Source organism: Mustela nigripes, chromosome 3, assembly GCF_022355385.1.
Source record: "Mustela nigripes isolate SB6536 chromosome 3, MUSNIG.SB6536, whole genome shotgun sequence".
NCBI classification, from domain to species: Eukaryota; Metazoa; Chordata; class Mammalia; order Carnivora; family Mustelidae; genus Mustela; species Mustela nigripes.
Genome location: NC_081559.1, coordinates 144,346,404 through 144,373,248, shown reverse-complemented (window position 1 = coordinate 144,373,248; position 26,845 = coordinate 144,346,404). Strand labels below are relative to the sequence as shown.

Here is a 26,845-nt window from a genome sequence, read left to right as displayed (position 1 = left end):
CACATTTGTCAACATGACATTCATTTGTCAATATGGTTTATTAATCCCCTGTCATACTTCTTCAACTCTTCTCTAATTTGAAACTGTTCGTCTCTCAGGAGGTGGTACAATTTATCTGATTCCTACATGTAGGTACCGCCTACATTTTTGCCTCTTTATTTAAATAAGCTTCAACAAGCTGACTTCGGTCCACAATGATCATTATCTTATGAACCTTCACGCGGGGTTAACCGGCCAAAAATTAATGAACCAGAGTAATCTCTTCATCTCAATGAATGTTGCCCAATGGCTCTTCACTTTAACAGCATGGTGACTACCGGGCTGCCCCCTGTCCTTCCTGTAGGAAAGTGTAGGAAAAGCAGGGCACTGGGGTTTAAACACCTCTAATTGCATTTCTCCTCCACCATCTCCCGTTTCAGTAAATGGCTTTAGTCAGTGCTCAAGCCAGACTGCCTGACAGCCGTCCTGGATTGCTCCCCTTTGCCCATCTCCGACCCTCAGGGCACCAGCCAGGTGCCACTCTCCCCCTCCCCAGCGCAAGCCACTATCTCCTCTTGAGTCCAGACTCCGAACAATTACCTCCTAAATGGCCTCCTTGCCTTGAGTCTGCCTTCCCTGAAATCCATTCTCCATAGAGCAGCTCATGTAATTATTTGTAATCATATTAGGTCACTAGGCCTGCTCAAAGTCTTCCAGTGATTTCCCATTCCACTTAGAATAAAATTGAAACAGTTCCCATGCGCAAAGGACCCGACGTGACCAGCTCTTCACCCTTGTCCCCTTCTCACCCAAAGTGGGATGCTCTTCAAATACCCAGCACCCTATCCCACCATCTAGCCTTTTGACAGTTGTCCCTTCTGTTTGAAGGGCATTTCCTGACTTCTTCAGAACTGACCGCCCCCCTTCACACTTCACCTTAGGTGTCACCTCCCAGAGAAACCTTTCTTGACCACCTTAAGTGCAGCCACCTTCCATCACTGTCACGTCAACCTGTTCATGCACTTCACAGCACTTGTCATTATCACGAATTATTCTGTTCCCTTTTGTTTGTTTCCCAGTAATTGTGTTTCTCCCCACCAGCCTTGTCTGTTGTTCACCATACATCGGCTGTGCCTAGAACAAGGTCTATCTTAGAGCACACTCCCAGTAAGTATTTGTTAGGTGACTATCAGATGAGGAATCCTTCCCTTCCTCATACTATAAGATTTTGACTGGATCATAACCTCTGGATCTCGGCGGAATTCCTGATCTATACGATAAAGCTGACAAATTTTGTATTTTATGGGGCTAATTTAAAGGAATAAGTGTGTAGTAGCATGGGGCACATTGTAAGTGTGGGGCACATAGCCCATAATAGACCACAATAGACAAGAAATGAGCACAGGTAACAATGTCCCCTCTGTTTTACAGGAAATCCTCAGAGGAACTGGACATGGACAAGGTGACAGCAGCAATGGTACTAACCAGCTTGTCCACCAGCCCTTTGGTTCGGAGCCCACCTGTGCGGCCGAATGGTAAGCCTGGGGTACGGGACCTATGGGGAGGGTTCCCTGACACCAAGAGCAGAGCCCCTCTTTGAAGGATCTCATTTCTAACACACACATGATAAACAGTTTAACCACCCCTCAGTAGCAGAAAGCAAGGGAAACTGGAAGAAATGGAGATCTCACAACTATCATCTTCTTCCTCATCTTCCCAGAGACTTCCCAGCATCTCATTCATACGTACGTCCATTCAGCTCACATGTACTGAGTTCTAGCACCTTTCCAGAACACATTTTTTTAGTGCTCATACTTCTTTTTTCCCAGGTAAATGGAGGTTGGTCCAATGGAGTTATTTTCACTATCATTATTTCTGTTTAATTAGACCAGTAGTTGGATCAAAGAACTCTGAATATTAAATATTTTGAAAAAGTACTATCCTAATAGAATAATAATATTAATCAAATAGAAGTATGCAGTCCATTCATTCATTCAATGTATATTTATTGGGTAGCATGCTAGATGGTTTGAAAACAATGTCCATAATCAATCATTCATATTATACAATTCCTATGGGAAAAGAACCCTATCAGTCATATTAATGGCTAGCATTTATTCAGCACTTATTATATGCCGAGTTCTAAGCTTACTTAATCTCATATAATTCTCACAAAAATTCAATGTTATTATCACTATTTTACAGGTGAATAAACTGAGGCATATGAGAATTAACTAACTTGCAAACAGCAGAGCTGAAACTCCATCCCGTATCTTTCTGCTTCCAGATCTGCTATCTTAGTCATGATATAATATTGACAGATATAATTCAATAGGATATATCAGGAGGGCAGCAGGAGATGAAGTTGGAGAGCTTGACCCAATATCGATCAAGAGAAGCCATGTGTTCCTGGCTAGGAGTTTGAACATTAATCTGAGTCTACAGGATTAAGTGACAGGCACTAGAATGTTATGATTAGGATTACAGGCAAATACAAAAAACAAGACCATATGGGTGCCCTGGACCTTAGTGGTCACAGTGGGGATGAAGAGGACATAATTGAGAAACATGGAGGAGGCAGAATCGACAGGACATGATGATGATGGACAGAGAGAATGAAAGAGAGGGAGTGACAAGGGTGACTTCCAGGCTATCCGTGTGCTTCAGGAGGAGGCCCCTCCTTGAGATGGGGAGCAGAGCAGGGACATAGATCTTTGGGTGGACTGTTAGGGCAAGAGGTGGGGTTGCTGAAGAAGGTGAAGGTCCAGTTTGGAACATGTTTAGTAGGCAGAACCTTTCAAGGGTCCTTGTCTGGTAGAGATTTGGATCCATACCAAGAGAGAGACCTGGGCTGATGGTGCAGGACTGGTAGGCATCATTGCAAAGCCAGGTGAAGAGATGAGATCACCTCGAGGACACTGTGTAGAGGAAGAGTATGATGAGAAGGTGGCTAAGGGGCTGGTAGGGCCTGTTATCCTCTAAGGGACGAGCAGAGGGGACCTGAGGGGTCACCAACAATGTAGAGGAGAACCAGGAGAGTGTGGTTCATGCAAGTCAAGGGAAAAGCATGTTTCAAGGAGAACCTCTGATGCTACAGAATGTCAGTCATGAGTCTTTCTCATGACTGAATTCTTCATCAAACAGAAGGTCACTGGTGGTTTTGGCAAGAGCATTCCCAATGGACCACCCCTGGGCAGAAGCCAGGTCACTGAAATGCAGTGCACTGAGACCACTGAATGAAACCTTCTCTTTAAAGCCAGCCTAATCAATTATGGGACTGAGCTACAGTTCATACACCATTTAGTTATAAGCATGAGTTGTGAAATTATATATGTTGGCTATCCAGTGGGTCCTCCCCCATGCTTACCCCAATCCAGCTGGGGTATAGGGTGCTCTTAAAATGAGTCTGACCATTCCTATTGAATAACCTGGCCTTCTTCTCTGGGCTTCTTGGTGAACAGGTGTCCTGACTTACCTTTCTCAGCTTGTCAATGCCACTGAAGAAAGATTACATTAAACACAAAATGGAAAGCATCTCCAAGACCCATTAGAGGGAAAAAAGAATCACAGAGGAGAAAAAGTTTTTTTTTTTGCTCTAATCATCATTTTTACCATTGTGTTCTTTTTTGAGAACATCTTTAATGTTCCTTTCTATTAAAAGTTCAAATAAAAATAAACTTTTCGCTTCTTCAATGAAAACTTTTGTTAACATTGTTACAAAGAAAGTAATTCAGTGTTTGTTACAATTTCAAATAGAACTACCCAACTAATAATCCCAAATTGTCTATTATCTCTCATTTAGTCTGCAACAGGAAGCAAATTTTTAAAAGGGAAAGTAGTATCTGAAAATAAAGGAATTATTAAATTTTTAGAAATAAAGACTATGTCCAGGATTATTGTATGTCAATGAGGTTTTGAAAACTGTTGTGTTCCTCTTCTGTGTCTGAGAGGGATCGTTTTGTCAGGATGTGGTGCGCAAAGAGAGTAAGAGACCAGCAGTGTGTGTCTACAATTTGGCAACTATTCGTTTAAGTCAAGAAGAAAATGTTTTCTGAAAAACACTCTGAACTGGTTCTGACTTTTTTCTGAAAAGTTTATTTCTATATCACATTATCCTTCTGTTTAAGTAGTGTTTCTAAGGGAAAGGCCATTCCCAAGTAAGCAAGTTAACTTCTGGCATTGCCGTGAAGCAACATAACCACACTGTAATAAAGGCTGGTTTTCAAAATAAATTCAATTCCTCATACCTAGGCCGATGACACATCTAGCACCATGAACTTATTTTATTTTGCAGTGTTTTCTGCCGTATATTTATAAGCCTCATAAGCCTGCCAAGTGAGTCTGTCACACCAGGTAATATTACCTAAGGCCTTACATGAGGCTCCTCTTGAAGTCGTGTTGTATTGAATGGAGCTTTCTTATTTACAGTCGGGGACTCGGTCCCGTCAGTGCCTCGGTCTCTGTGTAGACTGTGGGGGTGAGATGCTAATTTAGTTTTGTTGCGGCTGGCGAGGTGTGAGCCTGCATAAATGACCCCTGGATTCTGTCAGAGCCTTTGCTTTAATGAGATGGGGAACTTCTCTGCTATTTCCGCTTCAAACTTCGGTCCACCAAGAGAACTCTTCGTCTGACATAGCTGAGGAATACTCTTAATTATGTGAAGGTGGTTAAGAAGTTTCTCTCTGAATGCTAGTCTACCGCTTCCCTTCATTATGGATTACACAGACGTTAGCAACATTTTTTTTTAAGATTTTATTTACTTATTTGACAGAGAGAGATACAGTGAGAGAGGGAACACAAGCAGGGGCAGAGGGAGAGGGAGAAGCAGGCTCCCCACTGAGCAGGGAGCCCAACAACATGGGCCTAGAGCCCAGGCCCCGGGGATCATGACCTGAACTGAAGGAAGACACTTAACGACTGAGCCACCCAGGCGTCCCATTGGCAACATTTTTTTAATGAGGCAATTTGAGACTTTTTCTCCTTTGTACTTAGAATATAGCTTTAATATATTCAAAATGTACATAAATATGAAGGAGAAATCATCCTTTAAAAAGAAAGTAGAGGGGCGCCTGGGTAACTCAGTCGTTAAGCCTCTGCCTTCTGCTTGGGTCATGATTCCAGGGTCCTGGGATCAAGCCCCATGTCAGGCTCCCTGCTTGGCGGAGAGCCTGCGTCTCCCTCTCCCACTCCCCCGGCTTGTGTTCCCTCTCTCTGTCAAATAAATAAGTAAAATCTTTGGGGGAAAAAAAAAGAAAGTAGAATTATACAAATGCTCATTAAGATTGGGCCTCTTGAAAGGTAAAGCAAATCTTCAGTAGTTTGCTGAAGACATTCATTGCATGAGGACAGGCCCAAGACATTCTAACTGGGCAAAGATCTCTCTACACTAGCAAACATTTTATGTTTCCCCACAGGTGGAAAGGTAAAATTCAACACCAGTCTTACCAGGAATTATTACCAATAAATCCTCCTCTGACCTCAGTTTTGCTAGATTCCAAAGAGGCTGTTCACAACACACTCATGAAGGAGAAGACCAACGGGTAGACCAGGGTTTGGGCCCAGCACCCACCCGAGTTCCACACCAGCTACGCAGCAAGTCACTGAACTTGCAGCTGCCTCACGATCTCCGTCTGTAAAACAGGCATGACTGTCCTTACTCTGAGAGACAGATGTCGTGAGGATGCTCGAGATCTTGTGAAGGATCTCCGCCAGATGTAAAACCCTCACCAATTGTAAGGCACTCTTATTTGTTAGAATAAGCAGCTGTTAGTATAAGGTAGATGGACGTAGGTAACTATCTGGAAATTAGTCCCTTTGACTCTTCAATCTTGGACTTTTTCTATCAGTGTAATGCAAGGATCACAGACCTATGAGAAATTTCTTTTGAAAAGTTAAAATCGGGGATGGGGGTGGGGAAGACAGCTGCCCATGAGTTCTTTCTTAGAAAGGCAGGAGCTCCCCAGACTTTGTAAACAAGAACATCTTCTTTTTTTTTTTTCTTATTTTCATCTAATCTCCACTGTTATCCTGAGAAACTAGTGTTGAACAAAACACCACACATCAAAAAACTGAGAAAAACCTGTTGTGTGATGAAAATAGCTACATGTTTATAAACTGTAAAGCAACACGGATTTTTTTTTTTTTTTTTGAGGTTCAGAGTACATCTTACATCCCCAACCGTTGCAAACTGTCGAGTGGGCTGCAAGCGCTTTCATGAGCAGAGCATCGAGTCCCCCGCTGTCCCCATTGCCCCCGACCCACGCCCCCACCCCCCGCAGTGCAGCCCGGGCTCCTACTGACCCTGTGTTTGTCTGCACGGACAGAGGGCCTCAGCGGATCCTGGAAGGAGGGAGGCGGCGTGCCTTCCAGCAGCAGCAGCGGCTACTGGAGCTGGAGCGCCCCCAGCGACCAGTCCAACCCGTCCACCCCGTCGCCGCCGCTGTCCGCCGACAGCTTCAAGCCCTTCCGTAGCCCCGCGCCGCAGCCGCCGCCGGACGATGGCATCGACGAAGCGGAGGCCAGCAACCTGCTCTTTGACGAGCCCATCCCCAGGAAAAGAAAGGTTGGTGTGTGGGCCACACCGTGTTTGGGTTTGGGTTGCAGGAATGTCCACCTTCCGAGGGCCTGTGGGAGCCTAGGGGGGCTGATGCGGCTCTCCTGCACCCCACGTCGGGTGGGGCAGACGGAACCGGCCCCTGCTCCCCTCTGATGTTCTCTGACGGTTCAAAATAAAGGAAGGGCCATGATTAAAAACAAAAATGACCAAGTCATTGAGAATGCTTCTTTCAAGAACACAACCCCTCCCCGCCCACCGACCCCATCCCCTGTCAGTTGCTGCACGGGGATAGGAATTAACATCAGGTATTCTGCGACTAACCAGCATTCAGAAGGTAGAAAATTGTACTGCAGGCTTGGTTTGGTAATTAACTCACTCTCTCGTTGGGACTTCATTTTTTCGCCTATAAAATAAAATTGGTATTATATTTTCCTCTATTCTGCTTCAGTAAGCCCCAAAGCGTTGTTGGGAAGAATATGTTGCACCTTATTTTTATAAAACCAGTGGAAACATACGTGCCAGATGACATATAAACATATGTGTGTATTTAGATACTAAGAAGTACATATTTGCTTCATTAAAAGAGAGAAAGGAGAACTAATGAATTGATTTAATAAGTTAAGTGATTATACCTTTTATCTTTTTTTTAGATTTTTGTTTATTTATTTATTTATTTATTTATTTGACAGAGAGATTGCAAGTAGGCAGAGAGGCAGGCAGAGAGAGAGAAGGGGAAGCAGGTTCTCTGCCAAGCAGGGAGCCCGATGTGGGGCTCACTCCCTGGAATCATGACCTGAACTGAACGCAGAGGCTTCCCACTGAGCCCCTGGTTATAGCTTTATGCAATCCTCACAGCAGTCCTGCACCATAAGTATTATTTTCCCATTTCGATATGAGGAGGTTGACAATCAAGGGGTTTTGCATTCAACTCACCCCTGCCATGCAGGTTAGAAAGGGCCAGAGCTTTCGTTCAAACACAAGTCTGCCTGGACCTCCAGCTCACCTTCTTTTCATTTTCTTCACATACATTTAAATCATTATGTTGGCTCCCAATTTTTCAAAAGAATTTCTACTTCCTGGAGTAAAGCCATACTACTATATCTAGAAAACACTTTAACATTATTTTTTAAATCACTATATATAATATATATATATATATATATATATATATATGAAACCATTATTTTACATTTTAGTCTTTTAATTGGTTATCAGTAGCTTCATTATTCATGGTAATTCACAAATAAAAATCCAAAGCCAAACCCTGAGGGCTGCAGTGCAACCTTCTTTATCCCCCCAATTCATTTCAAAAAGCAAAACAAAGAGATGGCATGGATCCAACTGTCCCTCCCTGCATCTCTCTTAGCATCCTTCGGCATGTGTGACAGTGGACGTTGTATAAGCACACTCTCTTCTCGGAGAACAGAGCGTTCCTGCAGTCTCCTGTCCTTCCCAGAGGCGGTGGCATGAAGGCTTGCTGTTTCACACACCTCTCCGTGAGGCAGGGGGGCTGGAGTTGCTCCAGCCTCCTGTGGGTCCCCGGGGAATCTGAGTCTTTGCTTGACTCGTCAGGGAGAGAAGCTGCCACCTGTGTCAGTGGGAACCTGCAGGCAAGACAGCCATGTGGACCCAAAGGCTTGTCCTTTTGCTTCTGGCTGCACAGACTTTCTCTCTGAGCTCATCTTTGTGATCTCAGCCAGTGGGTCCTGGTATTGTGGCGAGGACTCTGGCCCAGAACCCACCTCCCCCATCACACACACACACATACATACACCTCAGCTTGTAGAGTGCATTGCTGAAAACCTGCCACATCCTTTCCTTTCTAATGTAGCCAGGAGCCAAAATTCACACTCTTGCATTACAATTAAGTTGCATTGGTCAGACTTGTAGATTTTATAGGCTTTAACTAAGCTAGGGGATAGGCAAGTCACCAAAGGAAAAGGGGGGGAGCTTAATTACAAAGTGACTTTATTTGAAGGGCACAGACCCATTCTGCAGGATGCTGGATAGCAGGAATAAATGCATGAATAAAAAACAGTTCGACCCCCCCCCCCTTTTTTTTTCAAAGATTCTATTTATTTGACAAACAAAGACCACAAGGAGGCAGAGAGGCAGGCAGAGAGAGAGAGAGAGAGAGGAAGGGAAGCAGGCTCCCCACTGAGCAGAGAACCCAATGCGGGCTCAATCCCAGGACCCTGAGATCATGACCCGAGCCGAAGGCAGAGGCTTTAACCCACTGAGCCTCCCAGGTGCCCCTGTTCAACCTCTTTCTTTATGATTTTTCCCTCTGGCTGAAGCTCGTAATCACTCGGTTTCAAATCATGGCTCTTACATGGATCAAGTCCTTGCCTTTTTAACTTCAAGTTACATTGACTAGTGAGAGTAATGAGAACGTGGGATGGTTGCTAATCATTTTTTTTATTTATTAAGAGAACCAATATTTATTGTGCACCCATCAGGCACAATGCAGAGAATGGAGGTGTAGCCCCTTCATTTAAGGTTGGAAATTAGGCAGGTGGACCCGATGTGGAAAGAGGCAGTAATGATCAGAGTGATAACTGCTGTGCTCAGAATGGGGCAGAAACACAATAACTGTGATGCAGTTATCTTAGAGTTTTAAAAATCCTATTTCAAAAAATTTCTTGGAGTTAATTTGCTCAATCCATTTGCCAATATGTTCTAGTTAGTCAAACTTTCTGAGTTCATCTAATTTTTTCTCTTCAACCCGTCAGATTCCTAACCTGTTTGAGACCATGGGCAATTGTGATGGTCACGTTTCCTGTGGGGATTGTTTGAGAATCTTCTAGATCAGTATTTTCCAAACTGCAGATTTCAATCCACTAGCAGGCACTGGGTCAATTTAATGAGCAGTAATAGCACGTCTTTAATGAATAAGACAGAGTAGGATGCACTGCACTCAACCAGGGGAGGTGTTGTTCCTTGATGCTTTTGTTTAAATTATACATTTAACATGTGTAATGTGCAAAATGCTTCTTACTGTGGCTCGTGGTATAAAAAGTTTGGGAGACCCTGTTCCCTGGTATAGAGAATGTGGTAAGAGGAGCACTGAACAGAAATCAACTTTGCTACCCTGAGAGCTTAAGAAAATGATCTCACCTCTTTGATTGTCAACTTCTTCATCTGTAAGCCAGGCAAACAGCTATTATGAAACCTCTGTCCGGATAATGGTGAAGATTAAATGTGACCATAAGTAGGAAGGTTGTGAGGCTGTGCAAGGACTAAAATCCTGGGTCCTGGAATGTAGCAACAGTGTAACAGACATTTTGGACCCCTGAACAAAAGCAGAAGCAGCATTCCCTGCCCCCCCCAACCCATGGGATTATGAAGAAGTGATCCTGCTTTTCCTCCTCCTTATGGAAGCTCTCTCATCTCTTCTGCCACCTCCCCCACACATGAATATCTCACTCTCACCTTTATGGTGACCCATGTTCCCCTTATGTAAAGAGGAAGAGAGTATGAGATGCATTGCCTAGATTCGGGCACACACACACACTCTCTCTCTCTCTTTTTAAGATTTTACTTATATATTTGAGAGAAGACAGCATGAGAAAGACAAAGCAGGAGCAAGGGATTAGAGGCAGAGGGAGAGGGAGACGCAGACTCCCCGCTGAACAGAGCCTGCAGTGGGGCTCCATCCCAGGAGCCTGAGATCTTGACCTGAGCCACCCAGGCGCCCCAGGGCATTATCTCTTTCTGTTAGCAGCAAGGAAGAAATAGCTGCAGAGAACAACTACATTTGCAAATTTAGTTACAGTTTACAACATGCTTTTAAATGCAGCCTTTCATTTAATCATCACAAAAATCCTTGGCATATTCCTGCCGCATTTTGCAGAAGAGGCTCCTTAAGGTTATATGACTTGCCCAAGGTCCTGTAGCTTATAATGTGACAGAGATAAGATCAGCTTAGCCGAAATAGCAAAGATGAAACTCCTGAAGAAAATTAATTCAAGAAATCCACATTTCCCTCTGCCCACAGAGGAGAATAACACGGAAAGAAAATAATCAGATGCAGCTACAGCCAACATCGTGTGGCAGGGTGGGACTGGGGTGCGGAGGGTTCAGAAAAAAAATCCGAGGGCGGAGAACGGAACTCCAGGCTGTCCGCTGCAGGGCTTACTTCCTGAATGAAGTACCCATTGCATTTAAGATGATCTTCAGCCAAGGTAGTGGGAATGCAAGAAAGGGAAATGAAAGGCTTCTTTCTCCTGGTCCTGGAGATCAGCCAGCCAACTGCATCAAGCCCAGTGTTAGCTGAATTTTTCCTCCGGGATTTCAAACCGACGGACCGTATTTTCCTGCACAGAGAAAAGCCGGGATTCGGGCTATAAGGAACGTGCAGTTCCCGTCATGACCACAAGGTGACGCAGTGCTCCTAGCTACAACCGCTCTGGGAGTCTGGAAGAAAACAAATTCTGTGGAAGGCTTGGGAGTTAACCATCAATCCCAGAAGACCTCTAGAAAATGAAGGAGTGCTGATAACTACTTATTAATATGTACTTTTTGTCCATGTCAGATTCCTAATTCTGACGGATTCTGAGCTTGTCCAGTTCCGGAACAGAATAAAACAGTTCAGTCTCTGGAATTGGCCCCCCAGCTCCAATACTTGGGTGACCATAAGCAAGTCGCTTGACTTCTCTAAGACCCCGTCTCCTCGTTTATAAACATGGACCGTGATAGCACCACACTGATGGGGTTGTTCTGAGGATGATGCAGACAATGCCTGCTGGGTGCTAATATTTTGCTTTCCTTTCCACCCACTTGACAACAGACGGAATAGAAATTTGAGAAGCATGCCTGTGGAGACAAGGGGTACTCATCTCCATTCTCCATTCTGTCCCCACACTGACTGTATCAGTGTTGGTGCAGTTCAAGACACTGCATCCCCCAGCCACTTCTGGCACCTTGGTCTTATTTAGGGTTAATGAGAGAGGCCACAGTGACAGGGGCAGAGAGCAGGGGCAGTAGAAGGAAACCTGCCTCAGGACTCCGCCTTTCAGAACATCAGCCACAACTCAACGACAATCACTACATCCTGGCCTTCATCATTTGCACTTATTTTGATAAGTGTCTTGGCCATGAACCATTTCACCCATGGACTAGGCAGAATCTCGAGTCAGGGAAGAAAAAGTGCTGAGTTAACATAAGGTGCTTCAGTAATTGCTGTGCTGTAGTAAACAGTGAATTCGTCATTTGCTCCACTCCGCATTTTCAATCTTTCAAAACCAAAAAGCAATGAGTCACTTTAAATTGTGAATGACGGAAAAGGAAACAAACCCGTAAAGCCCTCACCAAGAAGCCGTTGCCAGTCTCCACGCTGACTTAATTCCTAGCCCACTAATTCTGAGCAGAAAGTGCCTCCTGTAAGAACCTCCGCTCCAGAAATAGACCCATCTGTTAGAGCTGCCGGCGAGGGCGGTGCTAAGAAAAGCAGCGCAGGGTCACACTGTACGGATTTCATGGTGATGACACAGCATCGCCCGCCAGATCAGGGGAGCGGATTGTCTTCAGGGAGGATCAGGACACAGAAGAGTGAGATCTAAGCACTTTAGTGACAGGATCCCAGAATAATCTGCCAGGCAATAGAGAAGATCTGGAGCCTGGGATGACGAAGGACTTCAGAAATCACGTAGCCCACCCTTTCCCAGTTACAGGACCACTTGATCATCTCCAGAAATGTCCAGATGATCCCAAAGGTGAGAAGCACTTGGAGAATCTACTGGTTGAGAAAATACATAAAAGGATTTTTATGAATTCATGAATGCTTTTGTTGTTCTAGAAATCATTTTAAACCAAGTTGATTTAGGTATAATTTCCACACAATAAAATGAACCTATTTTAATGAAATGAACCCAGTTCAGTGGGTTTTGACTGATTTCTCCACCTGAGGAATCACTGCTCCAACGGAGGCCAGCACTCCTCCTGCCTGTCCGCAGTAAATGCTCCCCTCCCCCGTGACCCCACAAACACCAGTTCTCTGACTCCCGTCACTGTAGGTCCATTTCCCATAATGCCACACTTCAAGTAAGTGGAATCATACAGAGTGTACTATTTGGTGTACGAAATCCCACGTGCTGACAACGGGAATGCTCTTTCATCGCCGGTGCGACTGTAAAATGGTCCAACCACTTTGTAAAACAGTTTGGCAGTTTCTTATAAAGTTAAATATATGCTTACCGTCTGACCCCGCCATTCCACTTAGATGTTTACCTAAGAGATAAGAAAACGTATGTCCACAAAAGGACTTACAGGCTTGTAGTTCAGAGCAGTTTTATTCATTATCATTCCAAACGGCAAACAACCCAAATGTCCCTAAACAGGTAAATGGAGAAGCAAAATCGTGGTTTATTCACTCAACAGAAAACTACACCACAATAAAAGGAATCAAACTATCCACACATAAAACAGGGGGTGCATGTCAAGAACAATATGCTGAGTTGAGTAGCAAGACACAAAAGAAGACATTCTGTATTATTCCACTTATGAAAATCTTTTCATTTTTTATTTTTCTTCTCATCACAGCCTCTGTAAGCAGTGCATCTACAGGGGAAATGTTGAATCCGTGTTTGGTACACATTTGAATTCATCTGTTGCTTTGCACTCACCTCACATACCTCCGAGATTACTCTTTCAGGCCTCCTGTCTTAAAAATAACAGAAGAAAGCCCTAAAGTTGAGATGAAATGTGTAAGTCAGCTTTCCCAATAAAGGAAAGAACTGGAACTCTACCAGCTTCTAGGCAGTTACTGAATTTTTAATACATCTGTTCGCTTCTCAGTCTTTTGGAACGTGCTGAGGGTCTGAGGGGACCTCTTGGTCCTCAAAGAACCATTGGAGCCTCTGCCAAGCAGTGCAGGTTCCTTCCACAGGGAGGCAGGCTGAGGAAGCACGCATAACACAGCCCAGACCATCTCTGCAGAAGAGTAAAGACTCCTGTTCCCCCGGGGACCCCAGTCCTCTCTGGAGAGGCTTCGATGTATGAACAGCCACCCCCAGCACACACGTAGGCACGTACACACACGTACACATACACATACACATGTCCCTCAGATACCCCAGCTTTGTGAACTTCTTTCTCTTAGAGCTTCGAGGGGCGGACACAGCAGAAGCACAGATGGGCATGACCAGACTTGGCCGCTGCGCCTAGGCCAGGAACTTTGCTTGCTTTGACCTCCTTGAGCGAGATAGGACCCAGATGGCAACACGGGCAATATTTATTTAGCTATTTTTTCCTGTTCTCCTCCTCCCATGGCTTGTTGTTGAGTTGGTTTGGGGTTTGGTTTGTTTTGTTTTGTTTAAATATAACAGCAAGTAGTCTTTGTAGACTAAGGGTTGGTTTCCATTGGATGTTGTTAGGGGACTTTGCCAAGTACTTAATCACCACCTAAGGGGTCTCATGGTTTGACCTAAGAACATCCTTCACCAGTGCAGAGAGAAGCTACTTGATTCCATTTGAGATGAGATTATCCTTTCAGTGTCCTTTTATTCTCCCAAAATATTCAAGCAAGTGTGATAGAGTAGCTTCCATTTTTTAAAGAAATGACTTTTTCAAATTAAAAATAAGATAATTTTTACATTTGGAGGTTAACGTAAAAAGAAGGTATCCCTGCCTTGCAATAATACATGTTGATTTGCATTACATATCCTCCCCCTTAAAAAAGATAATGTTCATATACTTTTATAACCTCCTTTTCCCCAGTGTCAGTCAAGGCTCGAGCAGGAAGCAGGCCGTGTACTCCAGTGGAGTCACTGAGTATAAAGAAGAAGTTCTCCACGGAAGTGTAGACAGGGTTGGGGGACCTCAGAAGAAGGTACCCTCGGAGCTAACAACATTACCAACCCCTAAGCCTCAAGAGGCAACCAGAGGGGCTGCCAGAACCTAGGGGCATACCGAAACTGAAAATATCACCGAAGTATTAGTTTTGGGAGGAGAAATGTAGCCACTGCCCACCTGTGGCCAGGCAGACAGGAAGCTGAGGGAATCCCTACCCTCCTGCCTTCCGGTCTCTCCTCTTGCCTCCTCACCTCCTGTCAGTGCCTCTCATTGGCCAAACCAGTGGGCAGGGGGACCCACTGATGCATAAAGTTGAGCCCTGAGGCACTGACCTGGGTGGAGAAGGGAGTTGTGGGAGCCTGTAGAGACGAAGAGGAAGTATCAGCCATTCCCTTCTGCACTGGGAACTTGTTCTCTCATGTCAAAGAAGCTTTTCTTGCAACTTCATTTTTAAGATTCCTTAATATTCAATTATATGAAATTAATTTAACCTATCTCCCCATAATTCCCTCAGTTAGTAACCTTGAGATGATTTTGGATTTCTTGCTAGTCTAAAAATCCATGCGATGATCATCTTGATTCACATCACTTGGCAGACATGTCAAATGATTTTCTTAGGATAAATCCCTAAAAGTTCAATTGGGTCAAAATGATTAAGTGCTTCCAAAGATTAGTCTGTTTTGCTCCTAAATTTAGAGATAACAAATATCTATGCATGTGTAAATTATAAAGGCAGATCTCTGGCAGCTTGGGATAAAATGGGATAATAAATGAAAGACATTATTGAAAGGAAATGCCAAAAAAAGGAGAAGTAGAGGAGAGAAACCAGAGCTTTCCCTCCCTGAAGGGGTCTGGGAGTGCCCCCTCCCCAAATACAGTGAAAGGTCTCCCTACCATATATAATCGTGCTTCTGAGTCCACATTTGCAACCACCTTGCAAATCAGCAAGAACTTACTCTATACATCTGGAGTGTAATACTGCATAAAGGCCTTCCGATGACTTATGCTAATGACCTGAATTGTTATAGATAGTCATTTTTCCTGTTGCACATTTTCCATTTCCTTCTGGTGAACTTAGACCTTCTTTAAGTACTTATCAGTGCGGGGTGTGTAAGGCTGGAAGGGAAAAGTACTATATGGAGCAGAGAGAAAGCCATCTAGAATTCAGTGCTCACCACACTTGCCATGAGCCTACACTGAGAAGTTCATTTACAGCCATGTAAGATAATCAAGTGTTAATCACCCTGGGAAATCTTCTTGAATTCCACAAAACAACCATCTTTTTGACAAACATCCTTTGAACATTGATTATTTACTACATTCCAAAATGCTTAAGTAAATTAAGATGTCTCAAACGTGGCTCATTGCTGTGGCCCCAAAGCACAACGTTCCCAAGATTCAACACAACAAATTCTAATTGCTAGGTTATGTTAGGCACAGGAGTAGAGTGAGTGTCGGGCAAGAAATCATGGTTCCTACTCTGAGAGCTTCCAACCCCGGCAAGTTTCTTGGAAACCCAGCAAAAGAAAAAAGCAAAGAGGAAGCAAAGTTGGTCACTTTTCAGATGCATTGCCAACTTTTCTTTGGGTAACAGATTTCCGTGGAGCCCTTAGCAGGGGTCCATGGAAGTGAGGGTGTGATTGAGGAGATGATGCTCAAACAATTGGCAGTTATCCCGATTCCAAGGGATTCAGAGAGGGTCTCGGTCAGCTTCGCTGTAGCTTTTGGAATTGATAGCCCTGTATCTGCTGTTTCCTCCTAACTAATGGAAGGAGTTATACCAGTGACATTTTTCTATAATCAGTACTGAGCTTTACTGCTTATCAACTTAAATAAACAAATGTTTGACATATTCCTGCAAGGACTATGAACAGCAACCTTATCAATAATACTTGTTATGCACAAAAATACCAGTATGATAGTCATTTCCTAAAACTATCAGCAATTTGAACCTTTAAAAAATTCCTAAGACGTAGAAGGAATTTGGTTCTGGTATGGTGTAATATATTCTATCAACTGACTCATTGGTAGGAACCATCCAGGGACACTGGATCTGTCTCCTAATTTGGGGGTTCTGGTTTCCCCCTCTGAATCTGAAAATAGTATCATATGCCTTTGCTGGTGCTTTCCCGGTCTCTAAAGCCCCATGTCTCTAAAGCCGGTCTCTAAAGCCCCTGCTCCCTCAAAGCTCCATCACAGCCTCCGCCCTCCGCCCTTCACTTTGACCTCACTTCCTACCTCACTGAAAAATTAGAAGCATTCAGACAGGAATGCCTTTTTTTAAATCAGCAAATTCACTGAATCTAAATCTACATCCATCCCTTGGTTTTCTTCTCTTCCAGGGGAGGACCTTCCTGCTGCCATTCAGGGCAGCCCTCCCAGCCAGGCTGGAGGCAGGAGAGCGGGGTCGTCCTCCTGCAGGGCCTCAGCCCGTGTGCCCCCCACTCCCACCCCCGCATCTCTGCGGCAGGGTCCGTCTCTTCTCCCTTGGCAGCTCTTCCCATCAGCATAAAAATCCACTTGAGTATCACTCAGTCTTTACAAGCTCTCCCTTTACCGCCCGCAGATCAGACCGGCCACGTTTCTTGAAACGTTTCTCTCTTCACTTCCTTCAACCCCACTTCCTGTCTGTCCCTAGGCAGTCTGACTTCCTGCCCCGCTGCTCTGTGAAATCTGCTCTTGTCTGGGCCGCCGACAGCTGCCATGTTTGGCCTCCATGGACTCTCCCCAGCCTGCGTTCAACGCTGTTGGCCACATCTTCCTTCTTGAACACGTTCCTCTACCTGTGCCATAATATTGCACTGTCTTGACTTCCCCTCTCTCTCTCTGACTGTTCTTCCTCTGTGTGTGTCTGTGTCTCTTTCTGACTGTTCCTGCTCTCCATCTTTCTCTCTCTCTCTTTGATTCTGCTCTGTCTCTCTCTCTGACTTCTGCTCTCTCTCTCTCTCTCTCTCTCTCTCTCTGACTGCTCCTGCTGTCTCTCCCCAGTAGGAATTACTGGAAGCTACAGAGTCCTGGGCCTTCTACCCATCTCTAGTTGCATTTTTCCCTGCATGATCTCATCCAGACCTAAGTTTTAAGTAATCCTTCAGCCCCGGACTCCAGATGTCCATCTCTAGCCCTGACTTGCCCTAAGTTCCAGGCTCACATGTCCGGTGCTGTACCTGCCACCTCTTCCTGATCTACAATATGTTATCTCTAAATCAATATATTCAAAACAGAACCACAATTTGCCTGGCTATATAGCAAGTCGCCTTTAAGACCATCGTATACCTGGCCTCGATGTTGTACCACTCCTCATATTCAACCCAAAGCCAGCACTGTTGGATCTGCTTCCAAAACATATCTTGAATGTGTCTGCTTTATCCGTGCTCACTGCCAGCCTGCTTCCATCCACCATGTTCTCTGGCCTGCGGTAGCATAACACAGGCGACCTTGTTGCTCTCTCCCCAAGATGAATGGTAGTTTTTTTAAAAGATTTTATTTATTTCAGAGAGAGAGAGAGTGCACAAGTCAGGGAGACAGGCCAAGGGAGAGGGAGACACAGACTCCCTGCTGAGAAAGGAGCCTGATATGGGGCTCAATCCTAGGACCCCACGATCGTGACCTGAGCTGAAGGCAGATGTTTAACCAACAGAGTCACCCAGCTGTCCCTGAAGTGATGTTTTTTTAAAACCTAAATCATATAATCATATAATATCAATCCCCTGCTTAAACCCCTTCAGTACCTTCTCTTTTATTTTAGAATAAATTCCAAATTCCTGGGCGCCTGGGTGGCTCAGTGGGTTAAGCCGCTGTCTTCTGCTCAGGTCATGATCTCAGGGTCCTGGGATCGAGTCCCGCATCGGGCTCTCTGCTCAGCAGGGAGCCTGCTTCCTCCTCTCTCTCTGCCTGCCTCTCTGCCTGCTTGTGATCTCTGTCTCTCTAATAAAGAAATAAAATCTTTAAAAAAAAAAATTCCAAATTCCTTACTGTCACCTACAAGACCCTCATGATCTGGTCCTCCTTGTCTGTCTACCTTGTCTCAGATGATTCTCTCTCTCTCTCTCTCTCTCTCTCTCTATTTCCTTCTAAACTCACTCTTCTTTCTGGCCCTCCAATGTGCCAAAATCTCTTCCTCTTTCTCCCGGAAAACTCCAGCTCTTAGCATGGCTATCTGCTGCTCCAACTTTTAGGTCCCAGCTCAAAAGTCACCTTCGAGAAGCATTCTCTGACCTACAGCCACCACATCCCTCTCCAAAAACTTCCCATAGCTGAAGCCGTCACCATCTATTACCTTTTCTGTCCTCTCCCACCACCATGTAAGTTCCTGGAGAGCAGGTTTGGTTTTTTTTCCTCTCTCTCTCTCTCTCTTCCCCCCCCGCTCTATCCCCAGCACCTGGAATATTCCTAGCTAAATAGCTCTTTGGTTTCATTAATCAAAGAACACCAATGGCAGAAAGGTTTGGAATGAATCAAAAAGTGTTTTCATCGATCATGACTTTATTTCCAGGCAGACATTTGGACTCTCAGGTACATGCAATTTCAGTTTGAGTCATTAATTCTCTTAAGTGGATGAGATTTTTTTAATCGTTTAGCTTCATTGTTTGAAAAGTGGGTAAAAAGCCCTCATGGTGTGAGGGTTTGTTCATTAATATTGTTAAGTCATTCTCTGCTCGGAATACAAAATACCAGGCAGAGTTCCTTCCTGTGAACCTTTGGGGCTGAGGGGTAGGATCGAAACTCTCCCCTTTTGGTTCACCCTACAACCCGTGAGTTTAGTTCAGTGGCCCAATGAGATCAGGGAGCCTGAGATTTGTGAACTGTCCCCTTAGAATAAACGCACACTCATCAGTATTATGTCCTCTCAAATCTCCTAAGTATGTGTTTGCTTCCCTGGTTCCTTCACATGCTTCTTCTCCAGCTCCAGCTCCTGTGTAGCTCAGAGCGGCCTGCGGCCAGCATCCCCCAGCTGCTGGGGACACCCAGGCCCTGAGGCAGGAACGGCTGGCTTGTGGGGTCGTGAATGCCAGCCTGCCAGGCAGAGCCTCGGGGACACGGCAGGCTGCCCAGCTCCTGCGGTCGCTAGTCCTCTCGAGCTGACCTGCAGCCCTCGGCTGCTGTGATGTTCCTTCCACACGCCATGCTGAAAGTGGCCATTCCCCAGCACCCAGAAATACTCCTCAGTTCTGGAAGTTTCCAAGTGTCTTTCCCGTTGAGAAATGTATAAAAAGTCTTCGGGGGGGAGGAGTGGGGGGGGCGGTGGCAGGATCAGGATACTAATCCCATTGGTAATACCCGAATGAGTCATCTTCTAAATGTGTAAATGACTGCCCTGTAGAACAGGGGCTGTACTGGTGGGCCCCACATGGGCTTGATGGCAGAAATCCTACTGGACCTGTAAACAAAGCTGCATCGATCCCATCACTTCGGGGAAGGTGTCACCGCCACAATGTTTATTGGTAAGAGCAGGCTTACTGTTCGAACAGCCGATTTCCAAACCTCAGTGGCGTAACACCATAAAGGTTTATTTATCTCGGATGTCACAATCCAAGCAGGTCAGGTGGGAGGGCCCACACAGTCCTTCAGGGACCGGGGCTCCTTCCTCCTAATGCAGGGATTCTTAACCTGCAGTCCTCAGTCCCCAAAAGGCTGGACAGAGTTCAAGAGGGTCTGTGAACTTGAAGTGGGAAAAAAGTGCATTTTCATTGTCATTAAACTCTTAACTATAAATCTGCATCTCCTGCAGGTACAATTGACAGCATCAAAGCACAATACTAGTGCCTCCTGTGACTTTACTACCAATAGAAAGCACCAGTAGTTTCATATCACATTATAATTTTAGCAGATACCGTGAAATATCATTTAGACTTAACACGACTTTGAAATTATGATAGTTATTAGACTTAAATTCAAGACCTTCTTATTTGATATGTTCATTAAAGAGTACTAACCATATCGCAAAATATTTTTAATATTTGGGTAACTATCTCAATACGCTTGCTCTTCTTTGTGTTTCTCTTGTTTTATTTTAAATGTTAAAAAATATTAGTTTCAGGGCACCTGGGTGGCTCAGTAGGTTAAAGCCTCTACCTTCAGCTCAGGTCATGATCCCAGGGTCCTGGGATCGAGCCCCACATCGGGTTCTCTGCTCTGTGGAAGGCCTGCTTCCTCCTCTCTCTCTCTCTCTCTGCCTGCCTCTCCGCCTACTTGTGATATCTCTCTCTGTCAAATAAATAAATAAAATCTTTAAAATATATATATATTAGTTTCCACAGGTGCACAGCAAACAAAAGATTAAGAACCCCTGATCAAGTGGGTCCCCTGAGTGGTTGAGTGTCCTCAGCATCTAGTCAGTGGCCAGGGCTGGAATGGCACTGCCACGTAGTTTAGAGACGAGTCTTAGAAGGAATAGCTATCACTTCCACTCACAGTCTGTTAGTCCTAAGTCAGTCACACGTCCCCACCTGACAGCAAGGGGGGCTGGGAAATGAAGTCTCGCTGTGTGTTCAGGATGAAAAGGAAACGGGGCTCGGGGAGCACACAGAAGTGACCGTCACCAGGCCTATGGGAAAAATCAGCAAAGTGGCAGCATCCCAAGGACAAGGGCCTTCTCTGGAGAAAACTAATATCCTGTCAAATTCATTTCAGGAAGTATAACCCTAGCAATACCATAACAACGACCACTTGAAAAATTACTCCTGTTGGTGTTGTGTTAAAGGATTCACTTTCATGACCTCGTTTAATCCCATAATATCCCTCTGAGACAGGTACCGTTATTATTCCTACTTACTAAATAAAGGAGCCGAGGACTTGAATAAGTCCAAAATCAGTGATCTCAGGGATGCCCAGGTGGCTCAGACATTAAGCGTCTGCCTTCGGCTCATGTCATGATCTCAGGGTCCTGGGATCGAGCCCCACATCGGGCTCCCTGCTCAGCAGGAAGCCTGCTTTTCCCACTCCCACTGCTTATGTTCTGTCTCTCACTCTCTCTCTCTCTCTCTCTCTGTCAAATAAATAAGATATTTAAAAAACAAAAAACAAATTCACTGCTCTCAATCACTGTGCTGGACTATTTGGGGAAGACACTGAGACCCTTGAAAAGAAGCTGTCATTGTGTCCTGATAGAAAGGGGCGGTTCCTGGTGCCCAGCTCCCAGCATTCCCAGCTTTGCTAGAAGCTGGTTTATTCACTTTCTATGGTTTACTGGTTTACTGACACTTTCTATGAATCTGTAAGTGATGGCAATGATAGTATCTATTTCTTAGAATTAAATGAGGTAGATTATTGTAACAGCACTTGGCATGTGGTAAGTGCACAGTGGATGTTAGATACCATCATTAACACCTAAATGACATTGTGACCGCCTTAATGAAAGTGAACTAAATACTCAGGGCAATTTAGAATCCATGAAGGATGCAGAAAAAATGTCTGAGGTCACCAAGCTCCTCACCAGCTGGCGGGATAGGAAGGTTCCCTAGAATGGTATGCTGCATTATGTCAAGATGATGGGAAGTTGTTACCTTTTTAAAAAAAAAAAAAAAAAAAAGATTATTTATTTATTTATTTAGGAAAGAGAGAGTGCAGAGTAGAGGGGCAGATGGAGACGGAGTGGAAGGGAATCTGAAGCAGAGTCCCTGCTGAGCACCCAGTCCAACGTGGGGCTCCATCCTACAACCATGAGATCATGACCTGATCCAAAACTGAGTCAGACACTTAACTGAGTCACCCAGGCACTGCAAGCTGTTGCTTTTCTTTCTCTGGGGGAAGGGGGTATTTATTTATTTATTTGAGAGAGAAAGAGAGAGACCATAAGCAGGAGGGAGGGGGAGTGGGAGAGGGAGAATCAGGCCCCCCGCTGAGTGAGGATCCCAACACAGGACTCCATCCTAGGATCCTGGGATCACGACCTGAGCTGAAGGCAGGTGTTGAACCGTCGGAGCCATCCAGGTGCCCAAGTTGTTCCTTTTCTAACAAAGGGGAAAAAAATGTGTGGGGTCGACAGAAAATGCTGATGGGCTAGTTTTCATTTGAATGTAACTTTCTCTTTTACAGAATTCTATGAAGGTGATGTTCAAATGCCTCTGGAAGAACTGCGGGAAGGTGCTGAGCACGGCAGCGGGCATCCAGAAACACATACGGACCATTCATCTTGGGTAAGGCAGTCCTCCCCTCAGGGCTTGCTGTGGCTGCCTTGAGCACCATCGCATCCACCCGCTCTAAGAAATGACACAGGAATAGATCTTGATCTTGACACAGGCCTGCCTGATCTTCCTAGTCCCTATTGGGGATGGCCACTCCAATCACACAGGCCTGCCTGGCACCGTGGGAAGAATGTGGATTTAACCTTGCAAAGCCTCCCCAGTTGACTTGCTAAGGGATCTTATGCAAGTCACTGCTCTGAGCCTCTGTACCCTCTGACAATGAGACCAATAGTAAAATCAGCCCTGTTTAAGGATCAAAATATAAAAGTGTGTGAGAGTGGTCTGAAAAATATAAAACGCAAGGGTAGGACAGGTTCCCTGGAGCCCCTGAAATTGTCTGTCAAATTAAATGTGCATTTTTTTTCCCAAGGCAAAGTATTCATGACTTTGAGCCTCAAAAGCATATATATGGCCTTAGAAGGGCTTAAGAACCACTGTGTCAATCAGTGCTGTGGTTTCTACTCTTATGTTAGCCGATGAGTTGGTTCCATCATTTTCTGTTGCTCAAATAAGCCCTTTATGTGTCCACTCTATGCTTTTCCCTGTGTTATGTAAAAACCTTTCTAAGGAAAGAGAACACAAAGTTTCCAGCAGCAGCTATGAGAGGGGTCCCACCTATGGGGCAGTGGAGGTTCAGCAGCCTTCTCCCTTAGTCTCTGGGTCTCTCCTGCCCAGGGACATCGGATGTGGAAGGACCTCCGGAGGCTGTATGGAATAACCAATGTGTATAAGGCAAATGCAAACGCATGGCCAAGTCCCCGGATGGTTGGACAGAGGAGTCCTTTCAACAAGGTGATGTAGAGAAATAAACACTAGAGTCACCTTGCCCAGCAAGGGACAAATTTAGGAAATTCATCATCCATACAAAAGTGGTATGAAAAGAAAACAAGGGACGCCAGGGTGGCTCAGTGGGTTAAAGCCTCTGCCTTCAGCTCTGGTCATGATCCCAGGGTCCTGGGATCGAGCCCTACACCAGGCTCTCTGCTCAGCAAGGAGCCTGCTTCCCCTTCTCTCTCTGCCTGCCTCTCTGCCTACTTGTGATCTCTGTCTGTCAAATAAATAAAATCTTTAAAAAAAAAAAAAATGAAAAGGAAAATGGGTTCTAAGGTGACTTGGTGGCTCTGTGCGGGTGGATTCCTTCTAGGACTGTAGAGAGAAGCAGGGATCAAGCCTGCTTCCTCGTAGTGCTCCCGGTTGGCAACACAGCCAGACCCTTCCAGAGGATAGCACACAGAAGGTTCCAGAGCGCTGCGGGCGTGGTGCAGCCAGTCTGGGCTTCTGCTCCCCTCGCCAGAGGGGCTATCTCCCTTCACGGTCCAAGAAATACCACACCAAAACCCCACAAGGCAGAGCACCCTCACTCCTGTTCCTGAGGTCTCCTTAGAAGGAAATCCTGCAGTGTCTCCCCTCAAACCTCATTGTCAGGACCACTCGTAATGTAAATAACTCAGTTATTTAAAGGTTTAGAGAAAAAAACCTCCCGAAGCTATAATCAGGAGTGAGGGTGTTTGTTTTAAAGTCCATCTGCCCAGAAAACTGAATCCTATTGAGTACCTCGAAGAAGCCTGCCAAGGCTATGTATTTATAGACGATAAGTGGCATCTACGATTTGTCTCTGAGCTCCCGGGCTGCTCTCACGGTGGGTAAAATTCAAAACGCAGCCACTACTATTGGCTTCCCTAGGATTCCCTTTTTACACTGTGCTCTTAAAATTGCCTTGGTGAATTAGGATTCCCAGCCCTGTCAGCCGCCGCCGCCGGGGGTTGGGCCTGGGAGAGCGGAGCTCCGAAGCCCAGGGCCTCAGCTCTCTTACTGGCTGGGAGAGGGAAATCACCTTTGCTTTAATCCATGAGCTCAAGTATGTGATATAAGATGATGGAATGTTTTTAATGAATGTTGGCTGGTGGGGAGAGAAGGGGAGCCCCCCTCCCCAAAATATGTATCACATTTGATACGGCTGCAGTGCACACCAAAAGTATAAAAAATATACTGCTTTTCTCTTCAATGTCACTGCCCTCTTGTACAGCAGGGGCTGATCCTGATTTATCCCCGTGTGGGACACACGATTTCCCCTAGGCCTGTGTGTGTCTATTAGTAGCAACTCAGCCTGCCCTTTTCTGGAAAGGAAGTGGGGACAGGAATAGAACAGGGGCACATTCTTGGGCCCACTCTCTGGGGTCTTTAATGGTATGCTTGTCAGAAAGCCAAACCCTGCCAGACCTGGTACAGTACAGAGACACCTCCCCAGACGCCTGGGCCTGAGAGCTCAGGGGAAATGGGACAAGGCTGGGAGAAGCTGTGGATTTGACCAGACAGAAAGGCGGAGGAGAGGGGGAGATTTTTATTTTAGGTTCTATATAGGGCTTGGAAAGGGGGGGGTGGAGTTTATTCCAAGTGAGTAATCTACTACTGCTGCTGGATATGAAATTTGGGGATACCTCATGGATGGGAGATGTACAGAGGCCATCCTATAAAACCAGGATGCTTAAAAAAAAATTGCTAGATGTACACCACTTGTGCAGAAATTAACAAATTGAATAAATGTTTTCTAAGGTGATGGACAGGGGCACCTGGGTGGCTTAGTTTGTTAAAGATCTCACTTTGGCTCAGGTCATGATGCCAGGGTCCTGGGATAAAGCCCCCCACCACCACAATCAGGCTCCCTGCTCAGCTAAGAGCTTGCTTCTCCTTCTGCCTCCCCACCAGCTCACACCCTCTCTCTCTCTCTCTCTCTCTCCCTCAAATAAATAAATAAAATCTTAGGGGGGGAACAACAGGCTTAAGAAAAAAGTCATCTAACTAAAGTAAAAAGATAATTTTTTTAAATAAGGTGATGATGGGACACTCTGTCCATTAAGCGGCTGCCTTCGCTCAGGTCATGATCTCAGGGTCCTGGGATGGAGCCCCGCATCCAGCTCCTTGCTCAGTGGGGAGCCTGCTTCTCTCTCTGCCTCCTCTGCCTGCCACTCTGCTTGCTTGTGCTTTCTCTCTCTCTCTGACAAATAAAATCTTTTAAAAAATAAAATAAAGAGATGGGCAGTTATTTTATTTTACTCAAAACTTTCTGTTTGAGTAAACAAAACAATTGCCCATGTCTCAGGGAGAACTTTAAAAACACCAAGAAGATATTTTTCTGGGTGACAGCAAAAATTGAGGCCTTCTAACTTCAACTTTATTTTATTTTATTTTTTTAAAGATTTTATTTATTTATTTGACAGAGAGAGACACAGTGAGAGAAGGAACACAAGCAGGGGGAGTGGGAGCGGGAAAAGAGTTGAGCCACCCAGGTGCTCTCAACTTCATTTAAATTTAAATTTAATTTAATGTAAATATTTTTATTTAATTCAATAAGCACTCAATGTTTCTGATGTGTGAGGCACACTTCTAAACCCTGAGTATTTATTAATACACACAAAATTCTCACAAAAAAGTTCTCAAAAAAGCAGGCACTACGATTGTCCCCATTTCGTCTGTGAGAAGCCGGAAGCCCTGGGCCATGGAAGCTGTCCCATCACACTCATGGCTGAAAACGTCAGGATTCGAACCTGGGAAATCTGACTCCAGGATTAATGCTGATAATCACTGTGTTACAAGGACCTCAGCTTCATCCATGCAACCTTTAATAGGCAGCTACCATGTGCTGAATACATCGATATGTGTGGAGGGACACAGAACGAATAAGACATAGCCCTGGAGAATCCCAGTCTTAGGGAGGTGATGAGGGTTTAAAAAAAAAAAAAAATTACAGAAATGTGCCAAATAAATAAGTAAAGTGAATTAAATAAAATGAATACACTTCCAAGGGAGCATAGCGGACCTCGCGGTGAAGAGTTACATCCTGACTCCTAACCTTCAACATACAACCCAGATTGGACATCTGGTCACTTCCATTGCCCAGACACTGCCAACGGTCACCTGGAGGATCACTGACCACAGCCTCCTTGCCTGCCTCCTGCCCTTGCCCCCTGCCCCCTGTCTTCCAGACACTCACCAGAGTGATCCTAAAGCACCTTAGATGCTCCACAAGCCCCCTGGCTTCCATCACACTGAGAACAACGTTCAAAGCCATTCCAAGGCCTACGCAGCCCTGCGCCATCTTGCCTCTGTCTCTGTTCTTGCGCTGAGCACCAGCCACGGGCCTCTTAGCCATGGGTTGGAAAACACCGACCCGCCCACCCCAGAGCGCGTGCTGCTCTCTGCTGTGAGATCTTCCTGCACAACCTGGGGTGGGTTTTTCCCTCACGTCGCTCAGGCCCCTGCCCACGTGTCACCTCTTCAGAGAGACTTCTTCTCAACACTTTCTTTGAAACAAATGCCTTCCCTTCAGCAACTCCCC

At 45.2% G+C, this 26,845-nt stretch overlaps 1 protein-coding gene across 1 annotated transcript in view; it reads left to right on the top strand.

Moving 5' to 3' along the window:
• The window catches only part of ZNF704 (zinc finger protein 704), a 237,691-nt gene that overhangs the window by 185,863 nt on the left and 24,983 nt on the right, over window positions 1–26,845 (top strand). Inside the window, exons 3-5 of the mRNA XM_059394771.1 lie at window positions 1,411–1,514; window positions 6,303–6,541; window positions 22,361–22,461. Of these exons, the coding sequence (XP_059250754.1) occupies window positions 1,411–1,514; window positions 6,303–6,541; window positions 22,361–22,461 (444 nt within the window). The remainder of the gene's footprint in view (window positions 1–1,410; window positions 1,515–6,302; window positions 6,542–22,360; window positions 22,462–26,845) is intronic.